The sequence below is a fragment of the Enoplosus armatus genome, chromosome 16 (assembly GCF_043641665.1).
Source record: "Enoplosus armatus isolate fEnoArm2 chromosome 16, fEnoArm2.hap1, whole genome shotgun sequence".
NCBI classification, from domain to species: Eukaryota; Metazoa; Chordata; class Actinopteri; order Centrarchiformes; family Enoplosidae; genus Enoplosus; species Enoplosus armatus.
In genome coordinates, this window is record NC_092195.1 from 21451516 (window position 1) to 21469821 (window position 18306).

General features: G+C 42.7%; 1 protein-coding gene across 1 annotated transcript in view; it reads left to right on the top strand.

The window, feature by feature from the left end:
• Nucleotides 1–7543: 7543 nt before the first annotated feature.
• Nucleotides 7544–18306, top strand: part of LOC139298720 (glutamate receptor ionotropic, kainate 5-like) — a 53819-nt gene continuing 43056 nt past the window's right edge. Inside the window, exon 1 of the mRNA XM_070921450.1 lies at nt 7544–7652. Coding sequence (XP_070777551.1) covers nt 7544–7652 — 109 coding nt within the window. The remainder of the gene's footprint in view (nt 7653–18306) is intronic.

An 18306-nucleotide genomic window follows, 5' to 3' on the forward strand; every position in this document is an offset into this window, starting at 1 on the left:
CATTGTTTTCTGTTAACCATGACCACCATCTTTATCTAACCTAAACAGTTTTTATGCCCAAACCTTAACCGTAGAGTTGGCAGATGAGAAAGCGCTCAAATGAAACACTTGACTTCCTCCCTCTGTCTCTCCTCTGCGTCCTTCATTCATCTCTCCATCCTTTCATCTTCATCCATCATCCCGTTTCCTCAGGAATACGTTCCTCCCTCACACGGCGCTTCTGCTTCTACTGAAATTACCTGACAATCTTTTATATCGACACCGCCTCCCTCCCACATAATTTACGCATCCTGGAATCCATTTCTGTATTAACATGTGTGGTTCTTTGCCCTCTGAGGAGCCGGACGTGGTCATGGTATACGGAGACGCTTCAGATAAGGCTGTTTAGTCCTCGTCCTGTTGTGTTTGACTTACGGATCTCTGAAGTCAGCTGTTTTTCTCCCGCTGAGCTGAAAAGACATTTAAGATCTCGTTCTTTACTCTCGTCTACTTGTAGAAAAATATAAGTTCCTGATTACAGGACTTTATTTGAGACAGGCCTTTATTTCTAATTTTATTATATTTGAATGTATTCTAGTAAGAAGCCTCACTGTTTTCCAATCTTCTCATATTGTAATTTGTTGATGCAAACTCAACACGTCACCCATCTTTACCTGTTTTCTTGGTAAATTCAGTAAAATGTCCATTTCAGCAGCAGCTAGGCTTTTATTGTGAAACACCTCCATGAAGCGACTTTGATAAACAGCAGCTTTTTGTGGGGATTCAGACAGAAAAACAGGCCTGTTGCAAAACAACGCAGCGGTCTGAGATGGTGGGGACATGTCCTTGTAATTACATGTCTATTACAGACCACATCCTGTAATTTCCCGATGGTTATGTTGATGAGTTAGATTACAGAGGAGCACAGTATTTCATTCCCTTCTGCCCCCGTTATATTAACCCCGTCGTGTTAATTTGAATAAATAAAAACTTGGAAGAGATTTAAGAAAGAAGACCTAACAAAGCGCTGGTGGTGAAGCTTTCAGCTTAACGTTTCAGGAAATCTTGCCCTCTTCTTCACTTGTTGTTTTTCTCGTCTCCTCTGTCGATACCTCCCACTCCTGTTTCTAAATTATCTGATGAATAATGTGTCGTGAAACTCTTTAGCTTGTCGATAAGTGTCTCAGCGCCGCTGCCACCAAGATGGATTCCTCTGCTTTTCTTCTGCCGCTGAGTGATGAGCTTTAGATAATGTTTTATTTTTTCCTCCAGAAAATAGATAAATACAATCACACGACAGGAAGCTGAACTCCTCCTTGTTTTTCTTCCCATAAACCCCATCTGTTCTTTACTTGTTTTCTTCTTTTCAGTATTCCCTCTCCATCTTCAGCTCCTCAGCAGCTGCACAGACGTCTATAAACCTCAGCCAATGATGACTCCGATCAGGGGACATTTACATCTGTATGCAAATAGGGAAGTGTGAATGAACTGTGAACATATGGAGGCATGTTGAGGTAATTTAACGCAAATGTGAGTTTAAATGACTAATTACATACGTTCATTGTAGTCTGGCTCACAGTTCAGCATTTAATGAATCCTGAAGGTTGAGTAAATATGCTGCTGGGGGGGACACTGGTGGAGATATTTAGACACATCTTGTACATAATTACACGCAGCAGACTGTGGACTGAGCAGATTACATTTCTAATTATCTAAATGTTTTGTGCATCCTGGAAATCTCACGATTTGAAACGCAGCTTTCTAGACAAACAAAAGTTCTCGAAAATGTCAAAAGTTGCCAACTACTGTAAAACTACTTGTCCTGAATATAATATGGTTAAAATTAGGAAAAGCTGAACTCTGACACAAGTATGTATAGTATAGTATAGTATTGTATAGTATGTATAGTATAATATAGTATGTATAGTATAGTATATTATTATATAGTATAATATACTATGTATAGTTTAGTATAGTATAATATTGTAAGTATATTATAGTATTGTATAGTATGGTATATTATTATATAGTATATTATCATTATGTATAGTATAGTATACATAGTATATTATTATATAGTATAATATAGTATAGTATATTATAGTATGAATAGTATATTATTATATAGTACAGTATAGTATAGTATGGTATTTTATTATATAGTATATTATTATATAGTATTGTATAGTATAGTATATTATTATATAGTATTGTATAGTATGGTATATTATTATATAGTATATTATCATTATGTATAGTATAGTATACATAGTATATTAGTTTAGTAGTATGAATAGTATGAACACTTTTTCTGAGCCTGGATGCTGACCAAGAAACCGTTCCACACCTGAGAGGATGTGAATGAGGTGGCCTGCGGTTTCTGTCAGGTCGTGGTCTGATGGTCTGTGTGCAGTCAGAATGCAGATCAGATCCTCATGTGATGATGCAAATATTTTGTTTATATATTACTAATTTGCAATGCAAAAGAAGTCATTTTTCCCAGTGAAGGAACTGCTGTGTTGTTGTAACCCCCGCCCGTGGTAGGAAGGTGTTGGGGTTGAATGGTGGCCCTGAGGTGTTGTCCTGGGTCCTGCATGTGTTCAGGTTTAGGCTTCTACTATAAGATTAGTGGAGGATTGTGGTTTTGCTTAAATGTTCATAAACACATATTATCTCATGCTTCAAGTCACTTTTGACTTTTTCTTTTCTGAATTTTAACCACTAAAACATTCCCAACACTAATGAAATGTGTTGTCAGTGAACATTTTGCAGACACTATTAGTGTATTAATTATTAGTATTAATGAATTATAGTCGTCTGTAAATGTCAGACAGAGTTGCATGACTCTATCACGACTGGCATTGTTGCATTGTTAGTAAGAAAACAGGAGAGATCAATATATGATTAATATACAATACAATATCTTTTATTCCATCGATCGTGTTTACTTGTTTGCAGATTGTATGGGGGGGTTGAACTTGTGCACCCATCCATTCTTTGTCCCTTTCTGCTTTCTCTTTGATAAACCTCTGAAGGACTATGCTCATTCCATAAAACTTGAAACTTGACCCTGTAACCTGCTGAGAAAGTAGGTAACTGAAGAAGTCGTGACGCTGAGATATAAAACAGACTTTGTAGGATTCCATTGACAAGTAAAAACAAATGTTCCTTTGCTGTGAGAAATCCATCTTCTTCACTCTGTCACTCTTGTTTTGCACCGTGCTGTTTCCTGCCGCTGCCTGCACCGCAGGGCGCCAGGTTTTTTAATTCAATTTCTTCTAAAGCAGACCGGCGTTATGTGCAGGAATCGAACCTCCCTCCTGCTGCCGCCCTGCTGTGTTCGGAGGAGGAAATGTGTCGCGTGTCAGCGGCTAAATGAAGGGATTACCATGTCATTATAGTGGTTTGAGTCAGCAACACTCGCTGCTTCATGATGCAGCCACTGCAAAACAAAATCTCCTTATCCCCGAAGGGAGAGAAAGCTAATATCCTATATTTAGGTGAGCATTAAGGGCCATTACCCGACAGACAAAGTGCTTTATCCGGAGCGCTCCTCTTTTGTTGGGTTAGAGCCTTTTTTTCCTCTTTCATTGCATCTGAAAAGAGGAGGGGGAGATATCATTCTTCACATCAGAAAAGCTCACAGCCTGCTCCGATGTTTCCACTTTTCAGCTGAATGAGATGAGCTAACAGCAGGTCAGGCATGAGGCAGGAAAGTCAAATTTACGATATAACCTTTAAAGCACTGCTGTGATGGTGAAGCTGCAGACGGGGGGGGGAGGGAGAGTTTGGGTTTTTGGAGATTAGAAGGCGTGCTTTCTAACCTTTTGTGCTGAAAAATGTATTCATGTTGACCGAAGCGGCTTCAGTTCAGTTTAAAATGCTGGAGATCCTTTTGTCCTGCTGGGCTAAATCTCTAAAGCTGTTCTTCTTCAGGGATTTCTGTTGACTGGTAGCAGCGAGAGCCAAACACAGAGTGTGTGATGTTTGTGTGCTGGTGGATGTCCCAGGTCTTTATTATTCAACCATTTTACCACCTTTTTTCTAAATAAGCTGCAGTGGTGCAGTGGCACTGCTGCTTCCATCTCATCGCCCTTGACTGCCTTCGCTCCGCAATCTGTGCTTTTAATCTGAAAGTAAACCAAAACAGGGAACAGCTGAGTGGCATTGATCACAGCTTTACGCTAAACTGTCAGACACTTGGTTCTTTTTCACAAAGTGTGATAATGTGCCATCAACCTGATGCATTTTAGCAACGAGGAAGAGATCCATCATTTTGTCTTTCAACTTCCTGTCCACACAGGAAGTGTGACTGTGTCGCGTTGTGTAGTTTGACACCTGCTGCTCGTGATCGCCTTCACCTGCAGTTTAATATCTGATCACTTTTATAATCTAACGTACAGCTGAAGACATGAGATTCTACAGTAGACATCCATGATTATTATTATTATTGTTATTATTATTATTATTATTACACACAGGACATTATTCTGGAGCAAAACAAACAAACCTCCATTTACTTCCACTGTATTAACGTGTTTCCAGAAGTCTTCGAGATCTCAAATCTCCTAAGAATAAAATTGAAACTAGCTGAACAGGTTGGTGTAATTTGGATAAACGCTGCCTTCAGCTGTGTTTGTAAAATCTTTCCGCACCGCGACATTCCCTGTCTGGAAAACCTTGGAGTCCGTGATGTTAAAGCATCTGTTCCTCAGTGCTGCTCTGCTTTGTTGTTGTCTCATTTATGCACCATCGAACAGCACTCAGACTTCTTCTCTTCACTCTCTTCATCATCCACAAACATCGTCTCATATGTCCTCGGGATTATTTGTTTGGTCTGCGGTTGCCGCCGCTCCGACCCTCGCCGTCTTCACTTGTAAAGCTGATGAACCGGGACTTTAAAGCCTCCTGCTCTACTGCACTCGCTGTAAGTCGCTGCGAATGAGTGTCAGCTAAATGCCTCCAATGTAAAAGGAGATGGGATTGAAAGCAGTTAATAGAGTTGAGGCTGTGATTAGCCTCACAGCTGCTGCAGTGAACTGCGGTGGCGGTTGGTATCAGCGAGGTCCCGCCGGCTCTGTTTGCTAGCTGACATGATAGCACTTCCTGCAGGAAAGACCCTAATTAATTATCATTTGTTTATTTCTGCCTGCAGCCATTTCTCGTTTCCTGTCTCAGCTCACCATCACGTCTCTTTCTGCCCAGTTTTCTGTCACTCTGGTTGTTGCTTCATATTCTCTCCTTTTTTCTTTGGTCACTTGCTGTTTCCTGCATTTTTCTGTCTCTCTTTCCGTCTCTGTTTCAATCTTTCTCCCTCAGTTTGGCCTTCTCGCTTGATGTTTTGTTTTCCTCCTGGTTTTCTCAGTTGAATTCAGGCACTTTGTGGGCAAGCAGCAGGTTGTTTTGCAGGTTCAGGCTGCTCAGGATTTCAGGTGCAGATTAGTTGGTGTGCAAACTTGGTGGGTTAAGAACAAACTTGAGAGTTGAGGGTTGAAAAATGAATAAAAAATAGTAATGGAACAGACTTTTTATCTTCTTAAGTCTTCTCAGTCTACATTTAGCTCTGGAGCTACGTTCCACATTAGCCATATGCCACGAGGTTGTGCATGACATAAATTACACCATCTGTCCGTCTGCCCATGTCCACGAGGGTCCACGCGGGTCCACAAGAGTCCACGAGGGTCCATCTAATATTCTGAGTCCATCCTGTGACTCTTTGGTCCGTCTAACAAAATGATTTCTGCCTCTCTGAGACATTTTTGCACGATCAGGACTTTCTGTTCACCGACAATCAGATTGCACGTTCAAACATCACATGACATATATATTATAACTATCAATCATTTAGCTTAGATGATCATGAGAATCATCAGTATCGCTCTCTCTCCCCCTCCTCCTCTTTTATCTTTCACTCTTCTTCTCTCGGCCGTCGAGCTCGTCCCGATCCACTCCAGCCAATTTAAATTCCATTTGGGAATCTCATTTAAATTCATGTGGGACGCCTCATTGGCAGGGCGGCGATAAACATTTAGCGAGGGGCGGGCTGAACACATCAAGACCGTGTTGTTTGGGGGGAGGGGGGGGGGTTAGAAGAACATAACTCAACTGTCCACGCAGAGATGAAAAGATGAACAAGTTGCATGCTGGGACTGAACAGTGGTAGATGTTTGTCGGGGCTCTGCGCTCGCTGTGTTGTTGTTCTGAGAACTTGAAAGCAAACATGCAAAACACACACACACACACACACACACACACATCACGCACACACACACACACACACACACACACACACACATACACATCACACACACACACACACGCACACACACACACACATACACATCACACACACACACACACACACACACACATACACATCACACACACACACACACGCACACACACACACACACACACACACACACACGCACACACATACACATCACACACACACACACACATCACACACACACACACACACACACACATCACACACACACACACACACATCACACACACACACACACACACACACACACACACACATCACACACACACACACACACACAGCTGCTAATGAAAAAATCTCGCTTCAGTCTCTAATCTACTTTGAAGATTTGGACTGGTTTCGTCACGCTCCCTCGCTCAGCCATTTTAAATCTCTCTCCCTCTGCAACATGTGATAGTCTCTTGATCTCTCTCACACTTTTGTTCTCTAATATTTCCTCTCTTTCTCCCTCCGTCTGGTTCTCCTTCTCTTGCCATTGCTTTTTTCCCATCGTCACACTTTGCCTTCTCCTTTTTCCTTTCCTTTCCTCCAGCTTATGTTGTCTCTCCCTGTCTGTTTCCTTTGCTTTCTCTCAGACTACATCCACACTATCCAGCTCATTAACACAGTTTACATGTAAAACACAACCTGTGCCCTCACAACCCCGAACGACAGAAAAGTTTAACATTTGACCAAAGAAATAAACATGATTACAAAACTGATCAGTTTCAGTGGACACATTTCAGTTGTCTCCAAAAAAGTACTGAGATTCCACATGCAGTCTTTGGACAACTTCATTTGACATCATCTTCCTTCGTGGTAATGAACCCTCCTGACCTCCAGGTGGCAGTACAGGCAGAAGAATAAAGATTTTGGTATCTTTTTCCACATTCATTGATCAACTGTCTGACATTGTTTGAAAACCTGTGATTTCTCTTCAGTGTGAGTCGTATCGTGACAGTGTGGATCATGGGAGTCTGACGTCCATCTGATGTACTTAACAAGCAGCATTTTCACCTGAACTCCTCTCAGCTGATACGGGTTCTGCTTCGGCTGATGAATAACATGACAGCACGCTGTGGAGCTCATGCCGTGTGTTGTGTGTTTATGGAGCGGCTGAAAAAACACGTGTGGCAGCGTTTAACTTCAGTAACTAAAAAGCAGACTCAGTATGAGATGTGTGGGAGATTGTGAAATTGTATTGTGTGTTATAGATGTAGTAGTAATGAATCCTCCTGTCCTGCAGGGGGCGGTACAGGCAGCCAGCAGACCATTCTCCATGAGGAGCAGTGGAAGATGCCGGCTCTGCCAGCACTGCTGCTGTCGATTTACGTCGTCGTCCCGCTGCTGACCATGGCACCGCTCTCCTTCAGCCAGGCCAACACCCTCTCTGCCGTCCGGATGGGTGAGTGCATCACATGACATGGGTTTGAATCCCCGCTGCTGCTAGCACCTACACCCTTCAGAGTTGATAGCTTCATTTAAACTCCAAGTTGCTGTTTGAGTGTTGAGTGAGTTTGCATGAATGCCCAATCTGCATTGTCAGCCATGTTTTAAGCGCAAGTTATTTTCTTAAAATAAGATCAGGAAGGCTAAAAGAGATTAGATCCTGTGGATGAGAAGCATGTGCACTAACCACCACACCAACTAAACTTCTAATTAGTGATATTAAACTAGTGAGCACACCACTCTGGTCCAAACTGACCCCTGAATGTACCAGAACAGCATCTCACCTGTGTGCAGTTAATACTGCAGCTGTCAAAATAAAGGCTTTCCATTGTGGTGCTTTAACAAAAACAGTATCCCCTGATATTTTGGGGAATCTGGAGTCAGTTTCATCGTGTTTCATCACGTTCAGATCCGAGCAGCTCTTCCTCTGTTGTTTTTAATCATGTCATATTGGTTACTGTTCGTTCTACTTGAAACTACAAAGTGCTCCATGATGCTACATGATGACATTCGAATGGGTGGATAGCAGCAACCTGTTGTTGGTCCTGGACTGGGACTTGATTGGGACTTGTTGGTCCTGATGTGGGACATTATTGGGACTGGTTGGTCTTGGAACCATCAAGTCCCAATCAAAAGGTGTTTTTTTAGATGTTGTTAGACGATCTGACGTAGACCTGATGGAAAGTGTCATTATTTACCCAGAATCCCACAGTCTCTATAAATAAACACTCACACATATTCTCGGCATTCGTCCTGCTCTCTCTCTCTCCTGTTGGAATGTGTTAACAGATAAAAACACACTCTCCTCCTCTGCATCGCCTCTATTTTTGAGCGCTCCTCCGTCACTCGTTACTCCTCCGGTTTGTTGTTTTTGTATCCTCTCCTGTTTCCTCGTCGTTTTGTTTCTCCTCTCACCACCCACCGCCGTCTCTGTTTGCCATCTTGATTCCTCTCACACTATCTCCTCTCTTTGTTTACCGTTTTACGAGCCCCTCGAGGATTCCCTTTGTCTTTGGCGCTCACTCGCTCGGTGTTTCCATTTCTTCTTCTTCCTTCCTCCTTTTGTTTCTGTCCCAGGTTGGATCATTTGTAAGCGCAAATAAACTCGGCAGAAACCGGATCAGGGAGCGTCTCCATGACTCCCCTTCATGATTCACGGCGAGGCCTGAGCGCCGCTCTGCTATCAGCACCTCTTCCTTCCCGTCCTCATCACGCCCCTCAGAGGAGGATTAAATCCAATAAAAGCAGCGACTTAACGTTGGAAGTAAAAGTTCAGCTCTCTCCTCGCAGCAGATAACAGTTTTTTCCCTGTTCCTCTCTCAGCCCTGATGGCCCTGAGTTCAAATCCCTGTTGCTTTTATCACGCGGGGCTTCGGCAAAACCGGCAGGCACTTACATGCAAGCTGCCATGGCAACCGGGTCGCCTGGCGATGCGTAATGGCTCACCTTCCACTCTTCCATTAGTAACAGCTGACTGCTCCACACACACCCTTACATTTGACACATGAACACACACACACGTCTCTTTCATGTATGATGAGTGGAGTTACAGCGGAAATAACTTTCAGCCTCTCAGATGATATTATAGCAAAGAAAGGCTGGATTCAGCTGCGAGGAGGCGTACAGAGACAGCACTCTCTTTTCATATATGACGGGAAAAATAAGAATTCATATTTAAAGAAGTCAGATTGTATAGAAGTCTATGAGAAAATGACCCTACTTCTCACTTGATTTATGACCTCAGTAAACATTTTCCTAATCTGGACGGAGGCGTTCGGTTGTACTGAAAGACACTCTAGGAGTCGGCTGTTCATCTTTTACTACATTTACAAGCTAACTTTGTTAGCCGCTGCTTCACACGGCGTAGCCAGGAGCCAGGTGCAGTCAGGTTGCAGGTACAGGTAGATGTGCAGCTCCACCCTCTCGTCCAAATATGGTCACTTCTGGTTCCAAAAAACCAAGATGGCGACGGCCAAAATGCCAAACTGGAGGCTTCAAAACGGTAGTCCACAAACCAACGGGGGACGTCACGGTGGCCACGTCCACTTTTATTCAGTTTGTTAGTTTTTGGACAACAATGGAGCTCTTTGGCACAGAGGATGAAGGTATATCAGAATATGATACACACACAACACAACACTTTTTATTTTAAATATTGATAAGTCATATTTTGTATATAGATGGAAAAAAGAAGACAAACAACAATGTGATAGTTTTATATAAAGGATTGGAAAAAACAAAATCACCCCTACACCTAATAATGTTGAAAACGTTTCTATTTCATTTTAAAAGTTCCTGCTGTGCACATTATTTAAATGCATGACATATTTCCCTGTTATTATGAGTCTTCAGGTGAATGGATTACATTTCTGACAACACAATTTCACAAATATTGCCTTAGATATGAAAAATAAAATGCACAAATAGCATTTATGTTTTGACTTATATATTCAGTAAGACTGGCTTAAATCCAACAACAAAGCAGAAGAATTACTTGAGCTGGTCTAAATATGCTGTGCACCAGTTTTAGTAAAATCTGACTTAATTATAAGAGTGGAAAGTTCTTATTATAAAAGCTCCCATATGAAGGATTCTCCTAAGTTGTTCATTTGCATTTCATTAAGGTGAAATATTTGTTTTTATTCAATGTTTTTATAAATCTATGTTTTGAATGGACATTTATTCAAATAAGGTTAAAATAGGTGGAATAACTCACAAAGGTTGCTGGTTTGACTCATTTTGAAGTAGGAAAAAAATAATAAAGCCAATCAACAGTCAGACTGTGTGTTTGTTTATATTCAGCCAGAAATGCTTTTTGACTGCGTTCAGGTGCATGAATGTTTCCTTTTAGCTGCATTTCTCTCTTCAGGTGGTGGAAAATCGAATTTAGTTCCACTCCAACTCACTCAGCTATAACCAAATTTCTTCAAGGTTTGTGATTCAGTAGCTGGGAATTAAAAGGGACTGTGTGAAAGTGTTTTTGTCATTCAAGGACTCAGATCATGTTGGGAAACTGCCAGCAGTCAGATGCTGGTACAGTTTGTCCTCCGCTGGCTACTGTAGGGCAGATTTCTGAGCTGCTGTGGCAGGTAACCAGACATCAGGAGGCACGGAGCAAAAGATAAAAGAAGTACTCAATCCTCACTGCTGTCTCCTTCTCAGTTCTTTACTCTACACGGCCATGACAACACCGGTAGTCTTCCTCAGGTCAGTCAGGGCAGGAGACCCTGTGCGGTAGCCAACCATCAGAATACTCGGCGGGTCTCCGTACATTCATCTGGATGCTTCATGCAAACGAAGACGACGTCCTTTCGTGTCACAGCAGGTGACGTCAGGGCAGAAAAGAAAAAGGCTCCGCTAGTTTAAAAAGAAAATGGTTGCCATGGATAGATAGTCCAAAGTCAGCATCTCTGGGGTTTGCACGTGCTGTCTATGGATCCATTATCATGTAAATGACTTTCTTGTGTTATTTGGAATCAAGACAAGTTCAGTAGTTTGTATTTATTTCTGAAACATTCCTGTAAGAGTCGTTCACTAAAACAATTCTTGACTGTATCTCATGGTCTTCATCAGTGTTTGAGCGAGCTCGCCCTCGTCAAGTTGTTTATAGGCCCAACCATCCACCGTGACCTCTACCCTAAAGCCCGGGGGGAAATTAAGTAAGAGTAGAGGGGGGTTCAGGTTTCAGATGTGCTTTTGCAATCCGACAAGCACCTTGTTTTTAGCTAAATTAGCTTTTGAGGTTGTAAAGCTTCACACGTCATCTCCTTTTGCTACTGAGAGTTTCAGGTGTTTGAGCAAACAACCCCCGCTGACGTGTTGTTGGTGGAGTCTCTGTAGAAAACGCTTTCTCATATGTCTAATTTGTTTTTGTCAGTGGCTTCGATTGTTGTTCTGGGAGAAAACGGGAGCATAATGATTTTGGGACTCGTGAGTGTTGAAGTGGCTGAAGTTTATGCATCAGTTTAGAAACATCATACCTGCAACTGCTAAAGTGGGTCCTGATGAAATGTAAGTTCTTTTATAAACAAGTTAGGAAGATACAAAAACTTTTTTTAGAATGAGTTCATGCAATCTTTCTCTTTTGAAGTATATGAGTGGATCAATAGGAAACAATCTTAAGATCCATGAACACCTGATCAACAGTGACAATCTCTCTATAAACCCAACACAGTGACAAACCTGTACACCTTAACTCGTTTTAAAAGCAGCCAAAACACAGAAAGGAGCAAACCTGTGGGCCAGGAATCATATTTACAAAATCTGTACAAAATGTGTCCTCAGACGACTCAAGTACTTCAGTACCTCGTCGGTCTTATCCATGGAAACAAACCCTCCAAGAAAGCAATTAGAGCCAGCACTTCACATGAGCAGCAATCAAATCACAAAACAAGAACGACTCAGCTCTAATTATCAATCACATACGTTTAACAAGCAGATTCATCGCTGTCCTGCTGAGAAACAACCCAGATCAGATCCGAAACTGTGACTGTGATTAGAGCAACTTTGTGTTTATGTTGCAGATCTCCGGCCAATCACAACCACAGCAGCTCACAGGTCAGCACGTCCCAGTCACATGCCAGTTAGCGTTCAGAGGAGAAAGAAGTCAATCTGTGAATCAGAAGGTTGACGAAAAAGAAACAGTGCTGATTCACACGAAGATGAAACGTTCAGCGTCGGACTCACGATGGATAGTTTAAAATAAATGATCAGCAACAGAACAGAAGAGATCTCTCTATTTTATTCCACACATTCTTCCCCCTTGTCCAAACGTGGCGCCTACATTACCCATAATACAACCCGACTGTCGACAGTTCGGTCATAGATTCAGGTGTTATGTAGCGGCTAATGTAGCTACAGAGGTCTGGTCAGCTCACTTCTTTCTAACTTCACACCAACAAACATTTTGTTTGGACGCTGACTCAAGTGACATCACTTGAGGACATTCATCAGACTTCACTCAGCTCCCTCTGAGACACTGAAGGCTTCATACTACTTTAAAACATACGCAGTAGTACTCCCCAGCACATGCTGAGGTGGGAAATCTTCAGTTAGTACCATGTAACTCCCTCTAAAACCACAAGCAACCAGATGTCTGTTTGTGTACAGATTCAACAAATTAGATATAACATGGTCATTAGGGAGCTTTGCAGGTGTTTGTAGGAGGATTTTTGAACTTTGGACAGATCCAGGCTAGCTGTTTCCCCCTCTTAAAGCTAGGCTAACTACATTCTGGCCCTAGCTTCTTGTGCAAAGACATGCGACTGACCTTTTCGTCTAACTCTCAAAAAGAAAGCAAGTAAGTGCAGTGGTCAAACTCTGGATGTTTTAAGAGGGCTGGGTGCCATTCGACGAGTCAGTCTCACTGCCAGTGTCTCCGAGTGGCCAACTGCAGTACTGCAACAACACAATCCATAGACCTTCATTATAAAAACAGTCCGTTCTTACTCTTTGTCTTCCACCATGAAGCAAACAAGAAAGCGAGAGTAAACTGTATGGGCTCTTCAGACTCATAATCATGTCTGCTACCAGTTCTGATGATACATCCATGCATCAAAAACTCATTTCTGACGGCAAAGTTTCCAATGAAACAACACAACTCACAGTTCATGTGAATATCTTGCTGGTAAGTTTCTCATGTTGCTGCAGTGATGTACATGTGTACTCCAGGACCTTGTGACACCACAAGGTCCTGGGTGTGGTTACAGGTACAACAGAGCACGCTTGACTACAGCCAACTGTATCGGTGATGCTGGCTGTGGTGAGAGGATTGCATGACGTTGCACAGCTGTTCATGTTATTGTGTCCACGCTCTGTGTGTGACTTATAGTTTTGAAAATCAAAAGAGCCTGAAATAAATTCTCCTCTGGCAGGATTAAAAAGTCAAGAGCGTAAATAATGCAGTGAAGGATTTGAACGATTCAGCAGCATCAGTGTCCTTCAGCTGCTGCTAAAAACCTCCGTGAGTTATTTCAACCTGCGATATCAGTCATTCTGAAGGAGTCATTAGCTTAAATTCATCAATAAATATCTCTAAACTTCAGAACAGCCAGTGTGTAAAAGGTAGTTTGTCACCGCAGGACGTCCAACATTAATCCTTTCAAAATTAGCTTAAAGTACATTTTTCAAAATTGGGGCATAAGTCATTTTATAAGCGAAGGTGTCAGTTTTCATTTGAAAAGGCAAACGTCTCATTTTGGAGGAAAACCCAAACTGAATCTAAATTTCAGACATTTAGTGGAGAAAACTTTGTTCCCTTCAGTGCGACCTCTGAGTCTGTTAAAGCCACCAGCTCAATATTAAAGGTCAGAAACATTACAGAAGCAGTAAATAAACAGAATAAACCGCGATGGAGTGGAAGAGAATCGACCCACCAGAGAAACCAGAAGTAAACAAATCCTTGGTTCGGAAGGATTTTGCCGTTTGAGAAAACGCCACTTTTTTAAAAACAGGCCCTGTGGCTTGACTTTAACAAAGTGTCTGTGCTAAACGCCTCTCAGAGACAACTGCAGGCTTTCTCTCTGATATGAATGGTTTTACTCTTTTGGAACATGTCAGCACTTTTCCTCAGAAACTGCATTTTCTCTGCAAAACTGAGGTTTGATTTAACCAGAAATTAGAATGAATCAGACAGTTAGATAATGAAAAAGTCTCAACACAAGGTCCACGTACCTGGGCTCTGTCTAACATGTGATTGAACTGACCAATCAGAAGCCAGGACAACACCGAGGTAAATGTGAGGAGGAAAATGTGTCACATCTTCCATCCTAAATTTTAGATCAATTCTAAAACTTTTCCTGTTTTCAGTGCTAAAGTCAGTAACATCTGAAACCCTTTAATAACTTGTCTGATTAACTGTCTGAACAGCGAGTAAGAGTTTAAAGTTTTCTTTGCCAAGAGACTGAAGCTGCGTCCTAAATCCAAACTACACACTAATTCTAGGAGGAAAACCTGGAAAGTGACTAAATGAAGTACATCTAAAGAAGTTCCTATGCTTCCAAGAAACTGTTGTCTCACAGTGACACACACTATACTCACATATAGCACATGCTGTATACAGAGATACATAAGACAGCGGTTCTGTGAGGCCTAATGCTAACGTCTGCATGCTAACATGCGCACAATGCTAACATGTTAATGTTCAAGAGGTATAAAGTTTCAGAATCAGAATCAGAAACTGTTTATTGCCAAGTAACATACATTACAAGGAATTTGCTGTGGTCTGAAGGTGCTGTTGTTTTGACGACAAACGTGTAGAATATAAAAGGTAAAACAAGAATAAGAATAAAAATAAGATAAGATAAATAACAAACAGTGCAGTGACCAAAATAAAGTAAAGTGTCCAGATAAAGTGTCCAGTAGGGGGTGGGTGCGTTAATGTAACGTATAACTTGGTTTGTGTTCGGCTGGGGGGGCCGACTGAAGCAAAAGTCCTCACAATCCATCCAATAGTTGTTGAGATATTTCAGTCTGGACCACAGTGGACCGGCCGACGTGACCCTCCCTCGAGTCACAAGTGGATCCTGATTTGTTGTGAAAGTCTGAAACGTATTCATGGCAGGGCTCAGACACAAAAAGAGGACAGTGAAGAAGAAACGAGAGACAACAGAAGTCTCCAAGCTCTCACCTCTTTGTTTTCCTGCATGAACAACTGAATTCTTCAGGGAGCAGTTTTCCCACCACATAGCAGCTCTCCACTTAAACCAAATCTTATGCTGTCAGGGTGGCCCGCCCCGAAAAAGATCAATGTTAGAAACATGGACACACACTGTAATACACTGGCCGACGCACAGAGGAGCGTCGGAGTGTTGTTGGCCTCTGAAAGGACACCAGCCACCGGAGGATTGCAGCACTGTGATTCCACCCCCGGGCCGACGGAGCGATTTGTTGTTTTTAGTCTCCCTTTTGTCTTGTCTCGTTGAATCCGTCGACCTACCTGCGGCCCCCAGAGTCCAGACTTCCACACTCCTATCAAAGAATGTCAAATGCATGAAGCTCAGAGGTGGGAAGTGACAAGAAAACCTGTTTTCTGAAGTTACACCACCTCCAGGGGTAAAATAAAATCAGCCTTCAGAGCTCTGTCTGTCTCGATAAAAGGACTGTTATCGTCGCGTCTCAGCTTAAATCCAGAACAAAACGCACAACTGCGGCTCTTCGACACATTCTACAACTTTTAATACAAGATGTTTGTGCCCCGGCGGGCAGGAAGACGGGAGCGGAGGCGTTTTACCACCAGCGTAAAGAATGAAGTTGAAACATTTGATATTAAATTTGAGTTGGGCTCAGAGTTGGTAAACAGGGCTGTCAGGAGGTAATTCACAGCAAGAAGACGGAAACACACAGAGAGGAATGAAACCGAGTGCCGCAGCGTAAACAGAGTGTCAGCGAATGGAAACGACTCCAGTTACAGAGGAAATGAGCTGGTATTTCATTTCAAGAAGCTGATAGTAATTTGTATAAAATGTGCACGTGACAAACAGTGATGTGCCTCGCTTCCAGAGTCGACTGGAGACGTTTCTCAGAGAAAAACCTTCAGATGAGTCACATCCAGTTCAGGTAACAGGTCCAAAGAAATCCTCAAGAGGTCCCTGTTCTTTAATGGATGATAGTGAGCGGAGCCTGTTCCCCTCCTCAGACCTGCTCCTTCTGTCTCTCCACACTTCAATGTTAATGAGCCCTGAGCGGCCATCTTTGTTCGCCGCTCAGGGCTTCACAAGAAGAGAGTCGCTCCACTGCAGAAACTTTCAGAGTTCAAGTGTTTGACCCTTTGTGAGTACTTCATCTTCATCTTCATCTTCTCTCTCCAGCACTGTTAACCAGCCTGTGTGTGTGTGTGTGTGTGTGTGTGTGTGTGTGGTCACAGTGACCCAGAGAACCATATATTCTGTAAACAGAGATAGTGTCTGAACACTGCTGAAGTCTCTTTATCTCCCCTTTCATCTTCACCCCCCCCCCCCCCCCCCCCCCCCCCCCCGAGCTCTGGGCATTCTGGGAAGATCCTGAGCTCTACCTCTCTCTCCGTTTAGGCTCCAACAAGCACCAACTTTTTCCACTAAGACAAACAGTCAGCCAATATATCAGTTGTACTATTTGATTTCTCTCCTCTTCCAGAGAGATGTTGTACTTTTTATATATCTGACAGCTTACATTAGCGCACATTATACTCTGTATACTTCATGCTGTCAACTAAACTGTGCAGCTCTTACATTTAAATAACGTCACTTCGACCTCTTGACTTGCAGTACTTTTTCTTTCTTTATATTTTCTACTTACTGTGTTTATCGCTATGCACCGATGTACCACGGCAACCTACTCGGCAGTAAACTTGATTCTGATTCTTCTTCGAGGTCTTAAATATAGATCCTCAGATGTCAGTCAACAGTGTCTGATGATGATGATGATGATGATGACTACTTCTTGGTATTTGTATTCTTTCTGGAGTCGTATTCCTGAGGAGGTTTTCCACAGCACGACGATTCAGAGAGCAACACCAACCATCGGGCTCTCTTTGTGTTTTCCTAAACTGCCAAAACCCACAACAGTCTTTTTGAGGAAGGACACGATAAACCTCCCAGTTCGCCCTGAGAGGCGTTAATTATTGAAGAAACACAAATCAAATCCAGAACAAACCCCAGCGGCAGCAGCAAACTTTCTGCTTGTTACTGAGTCTCAGCAGCACATTCACTTTGATTTTTAGTCTGGTTGTGTAGCGTCTTTGCTCTCCGGCGTTACAGCTCAGTGTCCGCTGAAACGGGGAAATAAGGATGAATCACACAAAATCCATCTTAAGGCTTGTAATCAAGTCCTGAGCCTGAAATTCTCTTTTTCCTCTTTTCTGTGTTTTAAAGAGGAGAAAGAAAGTGTAGCTCTCATGTAGCACTCAGATCAGGCTGCAGCAGCAGACTTCATTCACCTCCTGGTGTTAAAACCTGCTCTCTCCATACAGTGAAGTACCTGCTCGCCCTCTGCTGCGTTCTCGTCCTTTGCATTCGGCTCTCTCTCCCATTGCACGGCCCGATTTTCAGCGTGCTCAATATTCAAAGCAGGCGGGTCGGAGGGGAGGTGGTGACAAAAATAAACATGGCAGGTGTTACTGTACACAGCCACCAGGTTCTAGCAGGAGCAAACAGAAACGATGACGAGACGTTTTTACTCGCTGCAGCTGCTGCGAACGCTCCGCTCTGCTTCCTGTTTAAATCCAAGGACGGGTATCAAATCTTTTCCTGGTGCGTCGTCTTGCTGCTGGTGATGTTTTCTCCTCTGCGCTCTGTACAGGTCATGTTTCACCTGGCTGGAGCACGGCTGTCCCATTTACACCTGTAGTAGAAGGCAGTTTGTAGCTGCCTTCACACCCCCGGTGTACATGTGTTCTCGTGCTCTGCAGCGTTTTCAGGTGAAGAAGACGCACCTTAAATGAAAGCATACAAGTAAAGACACACATCAAAATGACTCCTCAGGTTTTGATCAGTATTCAAAAACGTATTATACTGAATACGATATTGAACGTTAGCTTAGCCACGTTCTGCAGCAGATACCACAGATACGTAGTCAGGCGTAGCTTAGCTTCATTAGTCGATGAGCCAGTGGTCCTCAGGTCTAAGGGCAGTGCG